The sequence below is a fragment of the Pagrus major genome, chromosome 4 (genome assembly GCF_040436345.1).
Source record: "Pagrus major chromosome 4, Pma_NU_1.0".
In the NCBI taxonomy this organism is placed as follows: domain Eukaryota; kingdom Metazoa; phylum Chordata; class Actinopteri; order Spariformes; family Sparidae; genus Pagrus; species Pagrus major.
Window position 1 is genome coordinate 13,345,642 of NC_133218.1, and position 26,168 is coordinate 13,371,809.

Below are 26,168 nucleotides of genomic sequence, written 5' to 3' on the forward strand. Positions count from 1 at the left end.
AATGATTCTGGATCTGACAAAAGCAGCCTGTTTCAGAACAAAGCACAGGGTGGTTAGAAAAACATACCAAATGTACCTCTTTATTTTAACAATGATTTTTTTATTATTCAACAACTATAAAAGCTTCTACATCGAGTCTTTCACATCATTTAGGTCAAATCATGATGGCACCTGTAACTGTGAAACACCAGAAAATGTCAGGTATGTCTCTGGTAAAATAAGGTGGAAGTCCTGAAAGTAACTGGCAACAATTCAAGTGTATTAACTATGAGACTCTATCTGTTAAAGTGTCAGCCTTAGTATAAAATCACAGGGTGTTAAAATGTCATTAGTACGTCCAGCAGTGGATATTCATTCAGATATGATGATGTAAATCTGGTGATGCAAAGCAGAGATGGAAATGATACACACATCTGTGTGAGAGCTTCAGCACTGAGTGCATGAAGCAGTGACAGGTCTCAAATACACAGATTCTGAGGCTTGAGTTATATTTAAAACATTGTACAATTATACTGTAAAATAATTTTTTTTTTTTTTCATTGAAAAGCAAGCACATTTTTTATTCATAAAAAACCTTTTTGGATGTGGATATTGAAATGCCATTACATGTAAACAACATATGCAGCTTTTTTCCTTTTTTCAAATGCAGCATAACTCTGACCGAACACGTCTGAGAAGGCACGAGAAACCACAGCATCGTTACAATTTGTGAAAATGTCAAATGATGGTAAACACAGCGTGTGTACTGGGTACAGTACCAAGGACACAAACTATGTCTTAATGTCACAGATCAGGCCCATATATCTACAGTATCATTTAGCATAAGGTTGTACCCTTACTCCACTTAAACACTGCTTTATATTAGAATCCAGCGAGCCTTGAGAAATATACAGTAGAGGCCTAGGGCCACTGTGAACCTTTTTTTTTTTTTTTGTTCAGTATTCTCATTTTAAAGTTCAAATTCTGAGAAAAAAAAAGTAGAAAGAATTCTGACTTTAAGCTCCGAATTTTCCCAGAATTCTTTGAGTCGCGGCCGGGGAAAGAATGCCTCTTCCTGTTGTGGTTGCACAGTGGCAGACTCACTTCCTTTATACCATCATTCAACCTTCATTTTTGGGGGAGAATTCCAGCCCAGTTGCAGACAGAACAGCACAGTGAAGATAACCTATATGTGAATGGTGTCATTTTCCTACAGCCATTACACTGTGCAAGGCTAAACAGTTGTCTACTGCCAGAGTTCTGACTTTTTTCTCAAAAAAATACATAAAGTCGTAATTGCGACACACAGTTTAGTCACTTGGCAGTGCTGCTGATATGTGAAATCGGCAAACTTATTTACTTGTTTATTTCTGTTGTCAATTTCAGCAGTAACTGTAATGTATAAAATATATATAGATATTAAACAGCTTGGTGCAGCCTGGCGGACTTTTCTGCTATGATTATTTTATGTACGGGGTTGCTGAGCGCCAACAGCCATATCTCAGACTAACTGCTAGTGTTGGGTAAACTCAAGCTGTCACTTTCTTTGAGTTACTGAGATATGAAAGCATCAAACATGCATTTAAAATCAATTAGAAATATACACTTTGCAATAACTTCAGATAGAAAAACCCTGCATCACACACTATATATCATTTCATTTTCTTTTTAAATTATTTTATTGCAAACATCGTGATTGGGTCTATAAAGGGAACATTCTGTGGAGAAGTTCTCTCACATTTTTCACAGTGGCCCCGATCCTCATCCACAGCAATGACTCAGCTGCTGTGATGGTGTGAATTATCACAGTCAGCATTCTTTAGCTTTAAGTAAAGGTAAACAATCAAAATGACAGCTCCAGGTAGGTTAATGACAGGAACCGTGGGGCTGGAGGTTCAGATGGGACTTGACTTATCAAACCTTTTGGTGCTTGTGTTTTGGTGGCTCCATTTGGACTGTAAAGCTGTGGACCAGCTGAGCCCACGTCTGTAACAGCAGAGGTGAGTACAGAGCAGCAAACCAGACAGCAAGTATACTGGATGAACAAAACCAAGGCTGAAAAACAGAATTGCTTTAAACCTGCATTAACAGATTTGTTGGGAGCAACTGAAAGTAACACAAACTTAACAAATCACATAAAGACCATAACAAAGGTACCAAACAGTAGCTTCATGACACATTCAGTAAATTCAGAGCAACATTAGCATTTACTGGGTGTTTCGAGCAGCCTTGCTAATCGAACTCTAATATGTTCTCTCCTCTCAGCTGTCTAGAGGTCTTCCTGTACTCTGATGGAAATATGTGGCTAAAATGCTCCTTTGGTGCTCGACAGGTGGGCTCATCAGAGCCTTTCTGCTGCCTGCTGTATCTTGAAATGCCTCTAATGGGAGCGTACAGCCTGAGCCAGAACAGTTCAGTTTAAAAAAGCCCATGCAGTTGAGAAGAAGAGCAGATTCAGGTACCAATTCTCTTTGGCTTTGTCCTCTTTGACAGTAAACATATACCCATTTGACTTTTCCATAGTACTGAACAGAACATCAATGCTTATTGTCAAGTGGCCATTTACAGCTATACTTTGTTCTGTTCATTGTTGGTATATATGAAATTTCACCCCTTGACATCCAGTAACAGAAGGCCCACTGCAGCACTGTGCTGGCTGGTCCAGGCTGAGTGTAAAGAAAGATCATCGCTAGACTTCCAAAAGGGTCGAGTCGAAGTGAAACTTTTTCTCCAAAAGACAAATGTGTGAATGGTTAAGGGCCTACAGCCATTGCTAAAATATGGTAAACTTTGGTGAAATTACCTGTGACCATGTAGCTTCTCAGGTCCAGATTAAAGTACCCTTATTCATACCTTATTCAAACCTTTAACATAATGTTCATTTACATGTATTTCTCTAATTCTTCTTACTAATTTTGATCAATATTTCTTTAAAGAATAGTTTGACATTTTGGTACATACCCTTATTAGCTTTCTTGATAAGAGTTAGACGGGAGGATCAACATCACTCTCATATCTGTCCATTATATATGAAGCTACAGCCAGGAGGTTATATTGGATAAAACAGAAAAGACACCATATGTTACTGAAATATAGAAATATTATCAGTTTGGCAGTGCTCTGTGAAAATTTCGGTGACAGTAGTGTGACAGCAGTGTGACAGCGTGGCAGTGCTTTGGACTGAGAATATTACTCTGGTCTATTCAGAGGCTGTTTCTGCTCTTCAGAGTAACACAAGTTTACAGGCACGGCTGTGTTGAAAAATTATTCTGGAAATTCCATCACCATCACGAAATGATACATATTTGCTACCTAGTGTTTTTGATTGACTTTCCGCTATTTAATTTGTGTGTCTGAGTTCTGTGTAAAATTTGTGCATAATGTAGCTTAAAAGAAAAACACGTAACAGAACCACAACTGGTGCATGCAAAGTCTATTTTTTGCTAAAAATACCACAAAGCAAACCTTGTCTTTGCCTCCTGAGATGACAGATGTGTAAAACTGGTGAAATAAGTAATAATTCTGACATCAAAGTCAAAATGATCTTGTCTAAATCTATTTCATCTACTTATGTGATCTTATTTTACCCAACAAGTGCAAAAATGGGTGAGAAGTTCAGGAAAGCTTCTCAGTTCTGTGCAACATTTGTTTGAAACACTACAAGAATAAATTTTTCATAGAAAGGCTATCAGAACAACTGAATTCATTGGTAAGCTTACAATCTTATTGAGACTTTTACCTAAATGAAAGGGGAATTCTGGTGTTTTTTAACCTGGGCCTTAGTCTTGGAGTTGATCTTCTTGACCGACTGCAAAACTTTTGGTAGGAAAGAATGACTTATACACCAAAATACGTAGGCCCAGGTTTACAAAATACCAAAATGTCCCTTTAATCTCATGAACACTTCCTAACTAACTCTTCAAAGTGTTTGTAAGAAAGGCAGAACCAAGCAGCAACAACACACAAACTAAAAGGTGTTCAGAACAGGCACTGCAGCACTACAGAGAACTTTCTGCAGAGAACAAGGTCGGTTTAAAGCAGTGACGTGTTAGTAAAGCTTTGTGAGCAGAATACATTTCAAGTCATTTACATGTAGAGTAAGTAAAATAAAAAAAATAAAAACAATTTACACTGTACAATACATCAATTCCAATCTGAAGTGAAGCTACGGAGAGTTGAGTCTAAAACTGTTCAGAGAGCAGATCACACAGCCTCTGAGACACTGAGGCTTTGCTGGTCCGGAGGGTGAGGCGGTACATCTACACAGAGAACACACAGTTACACAGGCTGTATCATGCGTCAGTACAGGGATAAACCTGTGTGTGCGTGTGTGTGTGTGTGTGTGTGTCTTTACCTGTGCTTGTATGTTGGGCTCCAGCCTGAGGAGGCAGCCCACCTGTGTGCACTTAGAGTGAATGACTCCAGCTCCGACAAAGTTTGCAGGATTGGGATCCACCCCGTCCAGCAGAGCGACACCAAAACCTAAGATCTATAGAAGAATGTACACAAGAGAAGTTAGAAGACCAGTGATGATTACATGTCCACAAAACGCACATTGATTACAGAAAGTAAAGGTTTAAACAGAAATCATAGACCACATCACAAGGCACCATTTTAATTTCCTGACCTCGACACACTAGTTTACAGTCTGACTCTCAAAATAATAATTCTTTCCACTTTGTGAAACACGTGATTGTCTCAAAGATATTATCACATGTGCTTTAACACACTTGTTGGCAAACTGTTTATTTGTAAATGATTGCTTCCATTGATTTGACTTTTTAGGACTCTGGGTTGTTCAGAACACAGTGACTGTTTTCCTTCCTTTAGTTCTCATCCATGTCTGCGACAGTTCAGGCTTGACCTTGGAAACAACACGCAACAAAACAGCCTCGACTCCAGGTCTTACTCAATTGTTTTCTATCTTTTAAGCCAACACGATAGACAAAACCAAAGAGTGCTCAAAATACAAAAACATCTACAGCACCATGTTAATGAAACTCTTTCTGCTAATGCTGTAGCAGATACAAGTGAGTTAGTGGGGATTCAGCCCTGCCTTAAAACAGTGTAGAGGGCTGCACTGGTGGGATAGTGCTGGTGAAGGTCCTGGTAAGACATGAAATATGATCAAGGAAGTACAGCTGGAGGATAAGAATAAAGCTTAAAGGCTTTAATGTACGGTGGCCCTGAGGGTGAAAACACAATGTAATGAAATGTAATTTTTCTGACATGTGGTCCGAAATGTGGAATGTTCAGACCTTCAGTAGCACCATATTAAACGCAGGATTTTCCAAATATTGAAAGTCCTGATGGCAGCAACTATTTTATAATTCAGTGCAACGACCGTGAGGTAATCAGCAGAAATACTGCGCTCATATTACATACAAGTACACATTCCTGCTAGCTTATTTTGTATGTGATTGGTTAGTTAACGCAACACTTTTCTTGATGACATCACATCGTGGCTGTTTAGCATCGGCTGCCCTCACAGATCTGCCACATACTTTTTCAGATAGTTAATCAAATCAAACTATCTGCATTCATTCCAAAGACACGTTTTCTTATGGGAACTAATTAGTTATATGAAGCTTTCTGTTAGTGCCTTCAACAATCAATTGTTTTCCCAGAGTTTAAAGAAAGTAACAGAAAGTCAAAAACTGCTTCATCATTTTCCAGAAAACCTGCTTTAAAGTCATTTTAGACCAAAATATTCCAGCAGACTGCTGGGAATGTTTGGAGAATGATTTACACTTTTAGAATGAGGCATGAATGAATGAATCAAATAAACAGAATACACATCATAAATGTATCACTAATTTAATAAGCAGAAAAGTGGAGCAGTAACCACCAAAGTCAGCCATCAAAAAACTCACAAAGAGCTGGTTCATGTCTTCATCTGGGGCAGTTATCTTGAAGAACTGGTTTCTTACCTTGGCCTTGGCAACGTCTGTGTCCATCGGGTGTTTGGCTTTGAAGATATTCTGAACCTCTTGCTGAGGACTGAAGAAGAAAGCCAAAAAAGATCATCAGACTTATTACTGGAAGGGGGGCAGGGCAAAGTAAGAGAAACCAGTTACTATAGAATGCTAACCACTACAAACACTGCAATATACACAAGCTATCTGAACCTTACACTGTTCCTTTTTTGTTTTAGATATGACCTAATGCCAGGAACAGTCCAAGGAAGCTTTGTGTTCCAACAATGACACTCATGAGGGGTTGGGGTTTGATAGCACTTTGTTGAATCTGAAGCCATGTTTCAGATAGATTATTGGTGTTTTCAGCAACCACTGTAGGGGAGGGTGAGACAAGGGGTGTTCAGTTGGTTGTGACACCACTAAATCCTACACACTGGAAATGTAAAGCCTCTGAGCACTGCAGTGATTTCTGCCTTTTCTGACAGACGAATGCAGGGACATGAGTTACTGCTGACAGGACACATTGGACAGGACAGGGACTGAGGACTTAAAAGTAACCTTACGCTCCAAGCTGTTTCCAGCGCTGGAAGAAGTCTTGGGATGCCATCTCTGTGGGCTGGAAGAACTTGTTCAGCATCACAGGGAGTTTCACTGCGATGTTCTGAAGAGTTCCACCATATCTGTTCACACACAGAGTGTAATTAGCATATACAGTAAAGCAGAGTATATTTGAGTGTATATTAAGTATGGATTCAGACACCAACCTAAACTGGATGTTGAGTACCGGTGCATCTGTGAAATCTGACACGCACTCAATGTTGAGCATCTGCTGGACCTGAGCCCCACCGTCTATTAGGGGGTCTACTGTCTTCGCTTGGACATTCAGCTGTGGAGACAATTGTCAAGGACTCTACAGAAACATAAATGACTAGTAAACTAGTAGGCCTAACTCAATAAAGGTTTGAACGGTATGCAGAGGCAGCAGTCCTGCAGAATGGAAGTGCAAAACTCCATGTCTGGGCGGTAATGGGAGCACTTGTTGATAATTACTTGTGTTAACTCCAGTGCTTCCTGTGGAAAGGATATGGGTCTCGAGCGTGTCATGACTGGCCACTGATGAGGAGAAGCTGAGGAACTGTGTGGACGTCTTGTTGCCATAGAACACATACATGCGACCTGTGGGACAGTTAGAGTTCCTTATCTTTGAACCAAACACGTCTGAATTGTATCAACAATATTTACTTTAGAATGACTGATCCCATCTTCTATTATTCCTTATCCCGAGCTTGTGAGAAGTCTCTGCAGAAGTCAAGCATACTGGGACAAATAGTATTATAAAGCTGCTCACCCAGGTTCTGCCTGTACTCAGACTTCAGTCCAATCTGCAAAAGCTGGTTCTCAAAGATGATACCATTGTTCTTACAAACGAACCTGGAATTTACAAGCACACAGTTACAACAAGAACTTCCATTTGTGTTTAATATTAAACTAAATAAAAAAAAGGTTGCACTTAGACCCATTTGCTTGGTTTCCGACAAACACCAGCAGAATATTTTCATATCATTTCAAATAAAGCGTGAAACAAGGCACAGGGGGTCTCAGAGGGTTTAATATCAAGAGGGTCTAATCAAAAGCCCTTTTCACCTTTCTGATGGTTCATCACCAAATCGCTGGAGTGCTCCTTTAATATTTTATGGAATGTGGATTACTCTTCAGTATGTGCAACTACTTACAAATAGTTGTAACCTCTATTTCTCTGTTTATTTCATCAACCAAGCTCCCACCTGAGAAAGTTTTCCTCACACACATCTACAGATGCAGCAGCAGGGCTTTCGGTAAAGACATCAACCAGCAGACTGGCTCCTGCAGCAGGGGTGGAGTTCAGACTGAGCAGGTCCGTGAAGGGGTGGGTGGAACCCTGGGAGAGAAACATCAGTAAACATCATCTGTGAACAGTTCTGACATACAGAGAACACCAGAAACTGAACCCTGTCCTAAATTCAAAGTAACTGCCAAAACTGTCAGCACCACTGTTGTTAGGTCTCTATAGCAACGACAAGGAAGATGGGGAACAACATGAACACTGTTATGACTCAAACCATACCTGTTGGCGAAGCTAACACTGATGCTAGCTTACTGGAGAAGCTAACATTGATTTTAGCCTGTTGAAGAAGCTAACACTGATGCTAGCTTACTTGAGAAGCTAACATTGATTTTAGCCTGTTGAAGAAGCTAACACTGATGCTAGCTTACTTGAGAAGCTAACATTGATTTTAGCCTGTTGAAGAAGCTAACACTGATGCTAGCCTGTTAGACTTAAATTTCCTGAAACATGTATTAGGGCCTGCGTCCACATTGCGTTTTTTCTGAGCACCAGCGTCTTTTTGTCTCTAATTGAGGAGCGTATGTGTCCACATGCGGCTGCCTAGTCCTGCGCCCAGCGTCTTTTGTCAGAGCACGCCGCCTCTTTTGTGCTGCCGCTCTGAGCGCTTCAAGTTGAAAATCTCTCAACTTTTCAGACAGGTGCCGGTGACGTCACGGGCGCTCTTTTTTAAGAAAGCCAATCATTTATTAAATCAGTCGGAATCGTCACCCGTCACCCTGGTAATCCAGAAAATGGAGGAGAAGCTTGCTCTGGCTGTGTTTTTCAATCCTGAGCTTTGTCAGACAGAAACTCTCATAACAGAGACAGAAAAGTCCATGTGCAGAATGTCTGTCCACTGAATGTTGTTAGTGAGCCAGAAAAAACACCATGTAAACACAGGTCTGTACTGGGTCTACTGTATATCCTGTTCTGCAGTAACATGATTAATTAATTTATAATACAAAATAATGATTATAAAGGGTCACACAGATACATTTCCAAAAGATCAAACCATGTAATGAGACAAAAGTAGCTGCCACTCCAGTGGCAATTAATAATTACAGTATGTAATTCACTATACTATGTGTTGTCTCTATATACCATGGTCCCAGCAGAGCGCATGATGGGACTAGAGGAGGCAGGGCGAGGTCTGTTGGTAGGGAGAAGGTCTGCCATCAGTGAAGGAGAAGACTGATGGATAAAGGAAAGAAAGAGACAGGAAGAGGAAAGGAAGGACAGAGGGGTGAAGACAGGGAAGGAGGAGATAAGACAAGCGAAGGTAAAGATCAAGGAAATGCGATAAATGGAAGAAAATAAAGGCAAAGGCCAAAAAGCTCAACACATTGCATACAATTCTTAAATGTGCTGATTTGTATGAGAAGCTTTGCTTTTTAAAAGAGTTTAAGTTTTCCTGAGTTGGATTTATATGAACAAATGTTTGGTAACAAATGAGTCCAATCTGTACTGATCACCATGTTCGGCTATCTATTGCAGCACTACTGTGTAATTACCTTTGTTGTGGCTTCAGTGTTCTCGCTGTGCTCGGTGCTGCCGTTGACATTCCTCCGAGCGTCGTCGATGTCGGGCAGGTTGCCTGGGCCTTTCTTCTTCTTCAGTTTGGCCAGGATTGAAGACTCTCTCTCTGGGAATGGGGGCATCTCTTCTAAGACTGTGGCCTGTGGAGGGACAGAAAGAGCAAGACAGTGCTGTAAAGCTTCAGGCCTGGGCATTACAGACCGCTACTACACCACTCATTCTCAGTTATTAGTAACTGAATAAAGTCTTAGACATATGACACAACGTGGCCACTATGATACAAAGTGTTTTTTGTCAACTCATAAGTGTTGACTATTGAGGAAATGGGCCAAATCTCCGGGCCTGAGGCGCAACACCCAAACCATGATGGGCACCATCTGTGCCGAATGAATGTAACATCACTGCAGAGAGCACTGAAACTAACTAACTGACAGATCTAATGGTTGTAGTTTTATCATTAAGCTTTTTCAGTGTTGATCATTTATTATCTGTTCCAGCTTTTCCAAATGTTTGTGCACAGATATGTAATATTAATGGTGTCATTTATGTGAAATTGTGTGATAAATGTAACATTTTCTTGAGGGAGGACCATCAAACACCATCATCAAAGCCTTCTACAAGGAAAACTCTAATCTTTAACAAAAACTTTATTATAAAAGGTACATCATAGTGTAGCATGTAGTCTGACCACGTCTGAGTGCAAAAATGATTAGTGTTGTTCCAAATGGCTCCAGTCAAAGGAGGGAAAACATGAAGGGGGAGATGTGAGGGGGAAAAGTGCAAAGCTTTGTATTATTTAAAAGGGTGTGTGGGAGTTATTTGTGACTTATTTCTGAAATAAGTCATTTTTATGGTCACAACATGGAATTATGGTTTATATAGGTGACCCAAGCAGACTAACAAAGAGCAACCAAGTGACTGAAGCAGCAGAACCAAAACTAACAATTCACCAGATGAAATCTGAATCTGACACAGCTGTGTGATGATACCACATCAGTCGTCCACACAGATTCACTAACCAGTATATCAGTGCTGGCGATGCAGCTGAGCCTCAGGTACTCCACAGCTCTCTGCTGAAGCTCCACGTCAGAGTTGCGAAGCTGGCTGTCTGAGCGCAGGACGTCTTGGATGGTGGCCTTCACTTCTGGAAACAAGTTAATGAACTTGATGTAGGCCGACAGCAACAGCGCCCGAGTTGGCACAGAGCACAGGTGGAACTTGGAGTGTAAAAGGTTGAACTGGACCAGAGGGCTGAAAGAGAAGGCGACACAAATGGGAAACAGTAAAACTTCTGCTCATTTATTATGGTAAACAACGCTACATTCTTTAAGACCTGACCCGGGAGTCAGGCACATCTGATAACATTTTCAGAGCAGTGGATGCTGTCTGTACCTGGAGCGTGAGTCTCCAGCAATTAGGTTCCCAAACTCTCCCAGGATGTAACCCCCCACCTTAACCAGGTTCTCATGGCAGGCGGGAGCCTGTAGCGCCTGCAAGTGGTCACAAAGCATGACGGCAGTGGGTTAGGAACAACATGGAAGAGATCTGCACACCATTATTTCCAGTCAAGTTTTGAATGGAAAAGGGGAAACACTTTATAATAACCATCATTAATAAATGTCTGATTTATGGTTAATTAAACTTTGGTTAATAGTTATTTCAATGTTACTATTGGCTCGGAACACGGCTCAGGAAATTCATAGTTGCTGCAGCATGTTAGTGTGTACACCCGCAATGGGACTGAACAAAAGAACATTTTTAAATGTGCACTCAAAAGAGTAAAAGAGCCCATGTGACACCTGGGGATGATTGGTGAAATGGGCTTTTGCAACTCATGTGACCAAACTCATATTTGGATTCTACCACAGTGCTAACAGTTGTAGCCAATTCCCACTGAAGGCCCTGACACACCAGGCTGACATCAGCTTGTGGGGCCTTGTCAGAGCCATCAGTGAGCATGTGTGGCTCTGGACGGTCCTTTTCTGCAGCTTTTTGGTCGACTGAGCATGTAGAACCGGCAGCAGCTAATGGGTGAGCGGATCAGTGCACAATAAGAGAAACAGAAGAAGAAAGGGAAAGCCTGTTGAGCCTGTCGCTGTAGTATACATGATTTCACCCATTAAGCGCAGTCTCTCCTTATTTTCCTCCTTTGCCTCTTCGACAGTGCCATTTGCAACTTTTGCAAACATATTCTCGATTAGACGTGAGGCAACACAACAGTGTTGAGTCTTTAGCCCACAATTAGTCCTCTTGGTGCCCAACAAAACCTTTGCCAGGACAGGTGGCCCACATTTTATTGGTGAGGCAGATGCTGAGTGTGCACACTGACAGTCAAGCTAAATCTTAATGCTTACCTCAAAGACAGTCTTGGCAGAATAGCCTTGGACATCTTCTCGGTTTATGACAATCTGGATGACACGATACCACACCTCCTCACTGACATAGTCACCGGCGATGCGGATTAAGTTGAGGATGGTATCCACGTACCAGGTGTAGTCCACAGCATATTTTTCTGCCAGGATAGCCACCTTAAGCACCTGAGAAAGACAAACAACTGGCTGAGGGCGAGAGCAACACACAGAGAAGCTAAATGGTGTACACGCCCGTGCTGATGACCCACTATCTCCTCTCTGATTGAGTAGTCGGCGGTCTCCAGGTAGCTCAGCATCTCAGCCACAATCTGCTTGGCGTTGCTACGGTCACACATGGCATAGAGCAGATCGACAGCCCGCTGGCGGACACTCACATCTCGCTCTGTCTGTATAGAAAACAAACATGAACACAATATATTAAATAACAAATGCAGATTTATCAACTGTATCAGCTACTTAAATTCCACTGTAGGCTGTTATACAAACACAGTTATGAAGGGAGACGTGTGGCACAAACTACGGAGACAGCAGCTCTGCCACATAAGCCGGCCCTCTATTAAGCTCATTAATGTAATGTATTAATGTCTTCAAAGAACAAGAACTGACAGAGAGTGAACAGCTTCTGTCTGAGAACAGGAATGTCTGTTTCTTGGCTCTCACCGAAACCTTCACAGAAGTGACATTGGCTACGTTTACATGCACACAATATTCTGGTTTTGGATATTCATGTGCACACATGTGCAAAAGCCTGTTGATATCCAAGACTTTCACAATGTTTAAAAGTAGGTGTGTTTCTCTTTTCTTCTGTGCATGCATCTCTACCTCAGCCTTGCAAATTGTTGGACTTCCGGTTTGCAGCTGACAAGCATTGGTTTGTTGGTTGTTGTGCAATGCACAGAACTGAGCCTATGCTGCAAACATGAAAAAGGCTGTGTGTTGCAAACTGTCGTAAAAACCCCAATGTAGGCGCATATTCCAGATGCACTGTATACAAAATGCTCCAAAACTAGAATAGATACTAGACACATGACATTCAATATAACAACATTTTGAATGAAGAGCAAACATCACTTCTGAAGTCCTGACAGGTTTTGAAATCGGGTTGTGTCACACACATAAAGAGAAACTTTGATTTTCTTCTCTCTAATCTTAAACATGCACAGACTACAAGATTTTAAAATAATGGCACATCACACACTACCGATAGGGTTATTGTACCAGAGGGGGCAATGCACCACCTCAAGTGATTCCTCTCATGTGATCTCATGGGGAAGCAAATGCAAACAACATGGAGATTAGCATGGTGCAACAACTTGCTGAAGTAACATGTTGCATTGACACTAGAAACAAAACCTGAAAGTTAAAGGAGTCTGGACGAGTGAGGAGATGCGGTCCATGTGGCTTTTCTATTCTTCAGTGAGAACTGGAGGTGAGATTTAATGTTTCAGTCAACAGCAGTATGCTAGCTAACGTATGCTTCGGGCTACCATTACTGGGCGGCACTCCTCTAGATGCCTCTCTCATTGGCTGTTGGAAAGTACCAATGTAATCATCCAGATGTTTTTTAATGGTAGATATCAATGTCAACATGTCTGATATTATCGGTGTGGCCATGAGCCTGTGAGCAGTCCAGAAGGCTTCACGTTGGATCTGTACACCCCTCACATTACCTGATAATCTCTGCCGAACGGCATGTTTTGAACAGGCACTGTGGTTCTTAATTAAATGATCATAAATAACCACTGAAAAGGTGAAAAACAATTCCTGCAGCACATTTCAGACTCCATAGCTTCCCACTGGTCAGATGGTTAAAGAAACATGGAGGAGCAACCATCAGGTTCTACAAGAGATGATCCAAGCTGTACACATCATTTTCACATTAACCTGCAAAAGCTTATGAAGGGCACACAACTGTGTAAGGACTCACCTTTAAAGCATTGATCACAGTTTCTATGTGCGTCTTTACTGTCTCATGAGAAAACTCAGAGCTGGCCAGTGTGCACATGCTCTCCAAAGCCAAATAACGGAGGTTGGTTTCTCTGTGCTGCAGAAACTGGCCTAACTGGTTGCAGGCTCGTACCAACAGGGTGGGCTCACTGAGAAACAAGATACAACAACCAGCTGTAGTGTCACAATAACAACACACATTTCAACATCCAATAACCCACAGGTGCTACACAGCACAGAATGTGAACTAAAGACTGCAAGCTTTCGCTCTGTAGCCTCGATGTAAAGTCTAAAGATAAAGCATGTTAGTCAGAGCTTAGTGTTCTTGGTGTTTTTAATGTAGTCTGGTGTCTACTACACAACACTAACATTTAATACAACTTGTTGGAAACAAATTCTATTCACTAAATGCCTATCCAGTGACACAATATTAAAATCCTTTTCCAGAACACACCACTGTAATTCAATGAGCAGCAGAAAGCTCATCAGAGTGAACAGAACCAACCTGTCATGGTGGATGATGAGTGAGATGGCTTCAAACAGAACAGCATTCTTTGCATTGGAGTGCTGGACCTTCTTGGACTTGGGCGGCTCCTGGGCTTTATTGAGGATGGTTTCCAGACACTCTGTCAGACGACTTCGCAGCGCTGCATCCTCTGCAACAACAAAGACAAAGTGTTCTTAGCGCCTCCTAACCTTTATTTCAACTCTTGTCAACATTATTACTTCAACTCACTGTTATTATAAGGCCTTCATCATGCATTTTTATATTAACAATGAATCAAGTCACTCTATGTAGTGCCACATTACAGGCAGAGACATTACAGACTGCAGTGGGAAGGCATATGTTGCTGGTTTTCTGCTCGATGTCCCAAGTTAGCACAGGCAATATTTTTGCAATCTCATTATTCAAAAGAATGAGATAAACTGATAAATCAAGGATCATTACTGTACTGTAGGTTTCTGCTATTTTAGCCTTTCTACTTTGGAACTAATTATCTGGTGTCAAAAACCACTTCATGCAACCTTTTTTTATTCTTTATTCAAACCCTCAGTTCAGTTTAGTATATATAAGACTATATATATATATATATATATACATATATATATATATATATATATATATACATACATATACAGTATATATATATATACAGTATATATATATATATACAGTATATATATATATATATATATATATATATATATATATATATATACTGTATATATATATATATATATATAGGTATAACCCTATATACATAAGACTGGAGGTAGAAGTTCACACAGTGACTCTGTCCAAAGAGGAAATAACATGCCTACCTGTTTACTCAACCTGTACATGAACAGACATGTAAAAAGGACAATTTGTGATTTGGGGTTGTTATCTACCACACAGTGTTCCTCTCCAGCTGTAGTGCCGGTGCCTTGTTCAATGTGATAATGACTTAAAGAGGTCGAGTGTTCTGTCCAGTAGACCAAACCAAATGAAACGAAGGCTACATGTCAGCAGCAGTAGAGCAGTCAAGTCGTTGTAGTGGATCCAGACAGCATTTGTGATAAAATAAATAAATAAGTAAATTACAAAATTAAATGAAATTAAATTAAATTTTTAAAAAAAGTGTTGCTTTTTTTAAATAATGACACCGGCAAACAATCAATAACATTCCTGCTCTGTAATTGAGGATCCTTGAAGATCGATACTGATCTTCTTATTTCACTAATAAAGAAAATAATACAATTATTTTTCAAAACTGTTTAATTATACCTTAATTGTAAGCTCTGGAGGATTTGTGGGAGAGGATAGTGATTAAGTTCAGTCAAGAAGACTATCTTTTCATTCACCTCTCTCCCTCCCATGGGCGTTCCATTTTCTCCCTCTCCATCTAACCAACCAGACTCCACGAACACTATCAGCCAGTCACATCTCTGCTGTCAAACTTAAAACCGCTCTCCTCTCTGCTGCTGTCAGCCTCTCCTTTCAGGCATTTGTGCAACCCTCCTCCATCCCATCCACCTTTTCATATCCAGGTTCTACTCACCAGAATCAGATCTCCAGGATCTTTCTTCCTCCATTATCACCACCGCCACTGTCTAGACTCAGGGGGTTTCCTACTCTAAGCACATCTTCATAACCTCCCCAAATATTACTTCATCACTATGGAGTCTAAGCACCAAAGACTTTCTCATTCTTTTTGTACACATGGTATTACATCTTCATGTTCACTCAAAAAACGATCTATGATATCTCTTTCTAAATGATGTACAAACTACATGTAGGCAGCAGTAAATGTGTTCCACTAATTACCTATCAGGTGATGGGACTGTACTTTTCTACACTGGAACATAATTTCTCCTCCAGAAACACATGACTGTACTGTACCATACCAGGTGGAGGGTAGCACTGTAGCAGGCGCAGCAGTTTGACAGACAACCATGGTGCAGCAACAAAGTAGTATGTGTAATCCTGGAGGTCGATGGATGCAGAAGTCACTATCTGTACAAGAAACAACAAGAGAACGAATCAAGAGATGGTGACATCAGAGTTGATCTTTTAGCTCAGTATGAAGTCACAGAAAGACACCCACCCTACTGAGCCGGGCCACAGCCAGTGAGATGGATGTTTTGAAGTCGTCTGGACTCTTCTGGGCCAGAGTGGTGATGAGGCTGGTGGCTGCAGTTACTACTCCCTGAAAACAGACAGACACACCTTTTAAACCACGGACCACCTGACACAATACTTCATTATCCTCGGCCTGTTTCAGGTGCACAGACATTAGAGCAAGTGAGTGGGCCACACTAAACATACTACACACTCATTTTAGAGTAAGTACTACATGTAGATCATCAAAGTATACTGCGTTAGCACTTACTTTATCCAAATCAACACACTACTACTGCCGATTAAAACTTTCAAAGAGAAATCCAGTTTTTTTAGAGCGATTTTTCACCACCATCTGAGCAGCTAGCACTCACTGTATCTTATTTTGTTTTTACCTTATTGATTCTAATGGTTATTAATTTCAATGTTTTATAGTGTTGATTCTCTCCGAAGTCCTGATTAGTGGAGTTATGAGTACTTTTCTCATGTTCTGTTGTTTGTAAAATATGTCTTGAGATGGATGCCTTGTGCCTTGAGGCACATAAGGTAACCTGAGCCTACAATTTACTGAAAGCTTTTTTCAGCTGTGAGAAACTCTATTTTCTTTAAAGACTGGATTATAAGAGAATAGTGTGTATCAACAGCACACTCTGAAGTCAACCATATTTAGTGTGCATACTTGCTTCTTTGAGGATACTGTATTTTGTCACTTTTCCAAAGTGAGCACATTAATCAGTATGCAGTATGGAACTGGGACATGGGTACAGTCCTACCAGGTGCTGATCATTCAGGAGATGGACCACTCGTGCTGTCCATTCACCCATGGGCACCAGGTCAGCAGACGTCCTGTTGAGTCGTAGCAGACATAGTGCTGCACTCTGCTTCACGCTATCCATGGTGTCCCTGATAGAAACAAGCACAATTCACAACTTAAGTCGCCACAATCCAGTACATACACAATATACAATTCAAATAATCCCTGTTGGAATTTTACACTTTAAAGTACACCAAGTATAAATGCTTAAAAATGCCCATGTCATGTCTAGTGTTTTGTGTAACCATATGACCACTAAATCATTCATCATCTCAACTAATCTAAATTATACACTACATAGAAATACAAGCACAGTCCAGCATAGATTACAATCAGACAACCCGACATCCAACTTGACAATGACCCGCATCTCACACATATCATCAACTTTCATAACCTGATGTGCCAGATGATTATTGTTACACAGAATCATCTTTCAAAAAACACTTGGCAGGTCATTGGATGAACCATCCGTCTATCAGCAACTGTCACAGGCGAATGTCCTGAACCCAATAAAAAACAGAAAAACAACAAATAGGTATGACAAAGACAGAAAACCTTTAGGTCAACTCAGTACAAATATCTACCTACCAAATGAAGCCACTGAATGTATTATTACCTAACCCTTTTTTTAAAAAAATCCACATACTGAGGAGCATTTGTTTATGCATAATGAGTATTAACACTTTAACATAGAAAAGTTTCAAGGAAATTAAAATAATCCACATTCATAATAATCTACATTCAAAATATGTTAAAAGTTGTTTCAAAGCAAGATCTGGGTCACTCGATGTCTCTCTGCAGGACCAAGAAACTTCTAGATGTGACAGAACTACATTAATACTACACATAATCAACACTGGATGCAAGAAGGTGAAGACTGGAGAGGATTCATTTTTGAAAATGAAAGATTAGGGTTTATGTACAAACCCTGCCACCAAGATGCTGGGAATCTCAGAGGCAAAAGCCTCAGCCATTTCCCTGCTGCCCACATTAGCTATGCAGTGCAGGGCCAGGTTCATGAAGGTGGGGTTGCGGCTGGCCAGGTCATTCTTAATGGCGTTGTTGATGAGACGGATCAGGTCGCTGTTAGAGTTCACCAACACTGAGATGAATAGGTAACCCTGCAAGGAGACATGGGAGAAATGTTTGTAGTGCAATTCCACCATATAGAGGAGAAACAATACTGTATATCTTAAACTATTTGTTTAGTCCCAACCTTTACAAATATGATAAAATATTTGTAACACAAACTTTAGACACTGGATGGACATGAGGACAAACTTACAATCTGTTTCTCTGTGTACTTGTTGGAGCTGAGGAGGTTGACAGCCTCCATGTGTCCAAAGTCAATATCATGTCCCAGGAGGAAGATGAACAGCAGCTTGCAGACATACTTCTTTTTACTATAGCCATCTAGAGCCTTGTCTCCTATCAACACATGCACAAATACACACACACATCCACACACACACACACACAAACATGGATTTGAATGTTTACATGAAGTTAAATAAAAGCAGAGATTTCAAACAATGCATTTAGGCATCATATACCAGACTTGTGAGTAATGGAGGAACAGGGTGGAATTAGATTTTTACAGCCAAATATCCATTTTAGAATGAACAAAGCATTGATGAGGATTTGATTCAGAGTTGGCACTTCAGGCCGATGTCTGACTTTAACTTATTATGTTCTTGTGGTTCATGCTTTGCCTTATCCATAGATATTTTGTTTTCATAGATAATTCATAGATATTATTGTTATTCTCGTAATTTTAGGCAACATGTTAAAATTATGAGAATGACAATAATATCTATGGCCTCCACCCAGTTACAGTACAGTCTAGCGCAGCTGCAGGGCAGCTACACCACTCAACTCCTGTAGCATGAGTCCAATGTTTTACCTGTAAGACTCACATTTGCAGTCAAAGAAATACAAAGTGTGCTTCCTGGTCAAAGTTCAGTTATAAAACCCATCACAGAGCATCTCTCCAGCATCCACTCAGCCAGCATGACTTTCTGAATACCTAAACTTTGTCCATCTTTAAATAATGTCACCAGACTTAGTTTAGGCTTTCTAGCTAAATAAATTGTCACATACAAGGAAAACGTTCACTTTCTATGCACACAGATATGTAAGACCAAATACACAAATTACAGGAAATGGTGTACTCTGAGGAGCACGGCTGAAGGGCTTTTCAGACACAACGCTACGACACCACTCCACTTGGAGAGCCATTTCCTTCCAAAGGTTTGTGACACACCATGGTGGCTTTTTGCTGCATCAAGCAAAGTGGTGTGCAAGGCTCAGTGCACCACTTGGTAAGTAACCTTTCAATCAGGTTGGGCTCAGCGGTGTAACTGCACTGAACCCAGGAGCAAGCACTGTGTCTGATAGGCCCATAAGACAATCAAGGAGCTTGCCAAAACATGCACTGCTCATCCCGCAATTTTTTTTTGAATGCTTCCAACTAAACACATTGTTTTAAGTCTTTTTTACAGATTACATATTGCACATTTAAGTTTGTAAAAAACACTCTTCATGGTTCCAGGAAGTTGCAACATGTTGAAAATCTTTCGTAACTTACGAACGTTCAGTCAGGCTGACTCAGAAACTAACTGCAGGCCAAGAGGACGAGTTTTAAGGAAACAAAGTTCAACAAACCTTCCTTCTAACTACAGCTGAAATCTGTTTTCACTGTAGTTACGAGGATGTTTCTTGACATTGCAGTGATGGGTCGAATGTGTGTGTTTCATTATCATTAAATGGACTTGACTATGGACAGCTTTTTACTTCCTTCGTTTCCTAGTTTTCAATTATGTGCCCAGGACACATAAGCCATCACAGACTACAGTAGTTGTGGAGACTGTTGAGGTAAGGTCAACCTTGGTATAGTGCAGGGACAGGAGAACACATAGGGAATATGCCACAATGAACATAGGCCAATATGCTGGTCACTATGGACAGAGGAGGCAGCTTCATTCTGGAGCAAACTAATTATAGACAGAGAGGAACAGGTGGCAGAAGAAACAGCACCAACATAAGGCCTCTCTCACGGTGCAGACAAAGCAACAGACATTTAAAAACTGCAGAGACGCTGAAAAAGGGCGAAGCTCAGACAAAATCACGTGATAAGTTAGCAAAGCGGATTAGCAGCTACTGGAAAACTTGTGTCATGCAAAGGAAAGGTTTTTATTATAATCAATAATACATCAGGTGCTACAGTCAGTTTTCCCTCCCCGATCACTGAATATTAGCCTGGTTTGTCAGAATTGTTCACCTACCTTTAAATTTGGAGCGGATATTGGCCAGCTCTTTGTTAATCCTCTTAATTTCAGCCTCTTTACTTTTACCTGTAAATAGATCAAGATATGTTGCACGTTATGTAATGCTGTGATCAACTGATAAGGTTGAATAAGCCATCTGTGTTCCTTGTATACACTGCTCTGCTTCATACAGAAAACATGTCACTCAATGCAACATTATGGCTCTGTCATGTGTTTTTATAAAAAGCTGCATTATATGAGCCATATTAGCTACACTCGATAGGCACTTCATTAGGTACACCTTTCTAGTACTGGGTAGGACCTCCTGCCTGAACCACTGATACAAGAAAGAGTGGATCCATGTGTGCATGTCGTTTAAACCAGATTCTGACCAGATTCTGACCCTATAAATATATGTATATATATATATACACATATATATACATATACATATATATACACACATATATACATATATATATATACATATACATATATACATATATATATATATATAGTGTACGTGCTGACAGTATACACGGACACAGCAAGTATTCTGCTCAAACCTGTGAAATGACCTACAGCAGCTGGGATTGGTGGACTAACAAGACAATCAGTAAATAAATGTGAGCTTTGTGTGTGTGGTTGTGACCCAACATTCCCAATAAATAACAATTCTTGGGTCACTGACAGAGACGCATCATTCTTAGTCAATACCATCTTCCAAACCAAGGAAGAAACATTCAGAAGCTATCGCTATTCTCTTATTTTCTCAACTCTTCATATTGTCCTTGAATCATTATCTCACAATTATCCTTTAAAGATGTCATTATTATAAGTTGTCAGTATTGCCATAATTGTGAGATAAAGAACCTATAATTACAAGACATTTACATAATAACTACAACTATGTTTTGTCCTAATTGCAATATTATAAGTAAGTTATAAGTTATAATTATGGCATGTGAAAGTCAACTCAAAATAATCTCTGAATGTGTTTTCCTTTGGTGAGTGCAGTGTGCTACTCTGACGTCACATATTCATTCTAACACACAGTCAGTACCTTAATTAGACCCATATCTACATGTATAATATAGATACGATAATGGGAAAGAAGTGAACGCTAATGGAGGAATTGAAATGTTAGGCAACTTGTTCGGCCACAGTTCGGCCCTATAGAAATACACAGTGAATATGTGATATTTGTGTGTGTTTATGAGTGGTCACAATGGAGTCTATAATTATCTGTGTGTGGGAATCTACTTTGAAAGCATAGCTTTGCAAGCTACCAATTACTTCACAATGGAAGATGTTGAACTGCTGTATAGCAAAGCTACCTAACAGAGAAACGTAGCTTGGTTTACTGAAAAATGCATAAAAAATAATAAATAAATTAAAAAAATGTATCAAACTGACAAAGTACATATGATAGGAAATTATATGGAAAACATAATACAAAAAAAGTCATATACCAGCAAAAAATACCACAAAATGAGCCCACTTATTCACAGGTCATATACAAACCCAAAAACATTAAACACCCCCACATTCATAGGAAAGTGCAGGAATGTCAGCTCAGGTTCTGGATACAATTTCCATCAGTGAGAAACGTGATTTCCAGAAACGAGTCAGGGTGGGGGTATTGCACCAAGAAGGATTTCTCAGTTAGCAAGGTAACTTCTAAAATAGCATGCAACAACTTCTCTGAACATTTGTACATAATTAGCAATAATGAACACGTATGACAAATTGACACCTATGCTTGCATTTATCTTGGCATTTCTTCACAGTGGTCAGGACGAAAGAATGAAAAACACAATATGGCCCAAAATTATTGGTCATTTTAGTAATTAACTACACAAGAAGGGGAGGGAGGGATGCACTACTCGATCCAATATGCAAATATGAATGTAGTTGAACTACTCGCAAGGTAAGTTATTGCAAAATGTAGTTAAACGTACTACAATGACTTTTTAACTGGTTATGAAACAGTCTTAATTTAATACTGATACCTCGTTAGAGTGATGTAGTCCTAAAACCTTGACATTGGTTAGCATGTTTGTACATTTGGCTCCCTCGTCTCAAAGTCAGTGGGTTTTTTTAATTGGTTTTTGGTTAAATGCCTGAAATAAGGTCTGTGGTTATAACAGGCTGAAGATATTTACATGTTTTGTTCTACGACATAAAATACATCGTTAAATGTCCCACAATTTAATTATAAAGCACTTACTGTGCACTAACAAGTGGCTAAACGCGACTACAGAGGTTGTCGGGGACATTAAACGTCATCATGCCAAACACAGACTCATCTACTCACTAGTCCGTCTTTACAGGCAGACCTCAGCTTTAAATTATTCTAAATCGATCTCTATAACTTGTAGATTGATCAATTTACAGAAAACCTGTATAGTAATTGTGTAGTAAGACACTCAGTGGTGGTGACGTTTCAGTCATGTGACCGTGATGTCGTCTGTTTATAGCCTAACATTAGCTTTTTACTTTATGATTTAATCTATGCTTCAAAAATCACAAAAGTGGTGTTCATCTGTGAAGACGATCTTGCTGAACATAACATGTAAGTGTCATAAACATAAAGCTACAGGGCTTATTTTCGCCGATATTCCAAAGTCCAATTGAAGAATCCCATAGGCTTTTTGTGGAGGGAATCGGGGCGATGCTAACTTCAGGGTTAGCCTACAAAAATGCGTCTTCGCTACACCACTCTATATGACCTACATAACCAAACAAGACCATCAGCATAAAGACTGAAATTCAGTATAGTTATTATGGTTTTTCTTAATGCCTGTCGAATAAGTAAAATGAGCAGAGTGCTGAGGATTAACTGAGGAGTCTAAAAGCCTGAGAAAAGCTGCTGCTCTGTAGTCTGGTGGTACACACAGTGGTCACCACAGTCATAACAGTTATTAATCTTACATAGCTTAAAATACATACATTACCTCGCCATGCATCCTGCAAACAGCTGTGTTTAATAAAGAGATATACTGTGTTCATTCACTTCCAAGACAAATGCTAGTCATACGATTGGGTAAGAATTCAATGCAACAAGTAAAACTAAATATATTTCATTAAATACCAAAGGGTTAAATCATATGATTAAAAACAAAACAATTCTATCATGGTTGAAGGTTGAGGAAATTACTTAGTATCATCCAATACACAAAAATCTATCAAAAGCAGCGTCTTGTTATTTCGCTTGACACCAAAAAAGCCCTTGATAGAATAGAGAGGCCTTATTTATTTAGTACCATGGAAAGATCCAGCCTTGGTGGGGGTTTTATGCCATTCACCAGGGCCAGTGTGCTGGTTAATGGCATGTGATCACCAGAATTCCTGTTGGCTAGATCCACCTGCCAGCTGACCCTTTATCACTACTTATATTTTCATTAGCAATTATACCATTTGCTGAGGCCATCAGAAGCCACTGTAGTACATCAGAAATACAGAACCTTGGTTCTATATCAGCACAGGTGGAGTGCTGCTGGACTGCTCCACCAATTCTTGTTTCACCAAGTGATGAAATTAAATGTTCCCAGTTTGCATAATCCGGTTGAAAATCATATACATGTTAAGTGCTTAAAGATCCAATCATCACTAAGGTGTATGATTTAGAGAGCAACAAAACAACAAGGGAATGGTCAAAGATGTCATATTGACATTTAAGGTATGCTGATTCACAACAACTCGTTCATTTATGTGACATGTAACGAGCTGGTACAGTATCATCCTACCATTCACTGTGTGTGTGTGTGTGTGTGTGAGGGCCGAGGGGCTGAACTTCACCTGACCGACACTCAAAACAATAACTAAGAGTTACAGCAGGAACAGAAGCAGCGACTGTGTTCAGGACCTGAGCCAACAAACTATCAACCTACATTCATTTAAAACGTGACATGTCCAGGCTCTGTGCACAGTCAATCGGGAGTTTCTGCTCTGATATTTTCAGTGGCAGAAATATTCACAGTGGGACAAACATTAAGTCAACAGTTACAGAGCACAGCAGCAGCTCTGAATGAACTATCATGTCTGTCATCACTCTTAACATTGACTTGTACGGATGAGGCAGCAAAATATCCTTTCATTTTTTGAAATAGCTTAAAAGGTAAAAGTCCAGAATGTTGTTGTCAAAAATAACACTGCACCCCTGTATATCAGGATATAAAATCAATTTAGAAAAATCAGTCCCTATGCCTCCTGGGTATAAAGGCGATACACCAAGTGTACAAGATTTTCGATCACAGCCCAGGGAAGTAGACAATCCAATACTCACAAATTCTATTAAGGTCTTGCAGGAAATGATAAACTTTACTGGCAGAAAGAACACTTCTTCATATTTAACTCCACTTATACATAACAGGAATTAACAGTAATATTTTTGTTTATGGCATGACAGAGGCATCAGAGTGACAGGAGCTTTGTGTGACTATAATGATGTACTTATGTTCTTATGTCTTTTGAAATGGTCAAAACTACATTGGGAGCTCCCCAGAAAGATTATTTTTTGCATATTTACAGGTTCGCCATTATATTAATACAGATATTATTATTATTATAAGAAAGGGTGGTGGAGCGCTAGGAAAAGGACCTTTAAACTGTTTATGGAAAGGACAACTGGAGAAAGTGTATCCAAGCCTCTTGCACAACTTTTCTTTGTAATAGATTTCAGGAAATGCAGTGTGGAATACGACACAGGCAACACACAACACTGCAAATATCAAATAAACTGATCCCAGCAGATCTTCGTCATATACCAAATGTAGAATGTTAACTGGAACTACATGCCCTGTTTCTGGGACTGTTTTCAAATCACTCAAGTTGAATTTTCTCAGTGGGTACAGACATAAACCATCTGCAGAGATCCTGGTCGTTTGTTAGTAGGGCTGCCAATTCACAGCTGGAATCTGAGACTCTCATAAAGCCAAACTGCAAAATAAACCTGTTTACTTTGCAAGAAAATGTAATGTTACGCAATGATACAGAGAAATGTTTGCAGAAAGGAAATGAGACTAGTTTCATCATGGCACTCACAGATAACTCACTGAACCAGTGATCCTGGTGAGTGCATCCAAGAGGGAAGTGGCCTGCTTCTGACTGACTTTATGAAGGATGTGTATGTAGTAATAATGTGTTCGTATGCGTATTGTTTATGTGTTTTCACACTTTTTCTCTTTTTTCTTATTTCAATGTTAATGCAGTAGTTTCTCTTTATTAATTGACTCTGTGTTTATCAGTGACCCTGATCATAACTGTGACCGTCCTGTTGACTTCACCTCAAATAATAACTACATAATCCTCACAACAATCTGAGAACCATCAGCCGCTCACACTTGACAGTTACATGTTGTGTATTATCTCAGGCTAGCGGTCCACGCCCTTTGACATGGTGTTAGCAACTGGAAGCTAGCAGCTAACGTAGCTAGTGTAGGCTAGCCAGCTGAGTGGGTGTAAACCCACTTTAACACCTAAAAGTTGCCAAAATTGTGAGTGAAGGAGCGATGGAGACACTTGGGGACATGTTCCCGTCAGATCGCTAATGCTGATCAACGTTACACCAGAGAACTAGCTTGTTACGAGCCAACAAAGTGTTGTCTGTGAGTGTGATCAACAAACTTACAGTTCCTAATGTCAGAGATGAACACGGCCAGGCCACGCATCCCGTCCCCTTTAGAGACCGCAGGCATTTTGTCCACTCCCTGTTACTGTGACGTTTTCTCTTCTGGATTTTAAACAGCCTAATTTTAACAGGTTACTTTGTTTCAAAGTCTGCTAACCAGCTAGCAGGTGCTGGAGAGCAGGGAGAGCAGGGAGAGCGGGGAGCCCCGATATGTGACAGCCTGAGAAGGAGACAG

At 40.1% G+C, this 26,168-nt stretch overlaps 1 protein-coding gene across 1 annotated transcript; it reads right to left on the reverse strand.

The window, feature by feature from the left end:
• Nucleotides 1-79: 79 nt before the first annotated feature.
• On the reverse strand, nt 80-26,142 carry LOC140994447 (AP-2 complex subunit alpha-2-like). Its single transcript, XM_073464076.1, has 23 exons — nt 25,934-26,142; nt 20,320-20,388; nt 18,321-18,463; nt 17,963-18,156; nt 16,992-17,121; nt 16,205-16,306; nt 16,005-16,113; nt 14,122-14,272; nt 13,597-13,765; nt 11,918-12,055; nt 11,652-11,834; nt 10,690-10,787; nt 10,317-10,548; nt 9,273-9,437; nt 8,863-8,952; nt 7,682-7,815; nt 7,246-7,328; nt 6,983-7,073; nt 6,662-6,784; nt 6,461-6,577; nt 5,910-5,979; nt 4,334-4,468; nt 80-4,238 (listed from the first exon to the last, which is right to left on the reverse strand). Exons 1-23 carry the CDS (start codon nt 25,998-26,000, stop codon nt 4,161-4,163), a joined length of 2,871 nt encoding a protein of 956 aa, XP_073320177.1. The 5' UTR covers nt 26,001-26,142; the 3' UTR covers nt 80-4,160.
• Nucleotides 26,143-26,168: the final 26 nt, after the last annotated feature.

Excerpts from the sequence above, each read along its gene's own strand:
- LOC140994447 (XM_073464076.1), bottom strand. The coding sequence starts at position 26,000 with ATGCCTGCGGTCTCTAAAGGGGACGGGATGCGTGGCCTGGCCGTGTTC. Across the intron at positions 12,056-13,596 it reads CTGTGATCAATGCTTTAAAG|ACAGAGCGAGATGTGAGTGT; the intron begins GTGAGTCCTTAC and ends TTTTCTATACAG. Across the intron at positions 6,785-6,982 it reads CATGACACGCTCGAGACCCA|GCTGAATGTCCAAGCGAAGA; the intron begins TATCCTTTCCAC and ends ATTGTCTCCACA.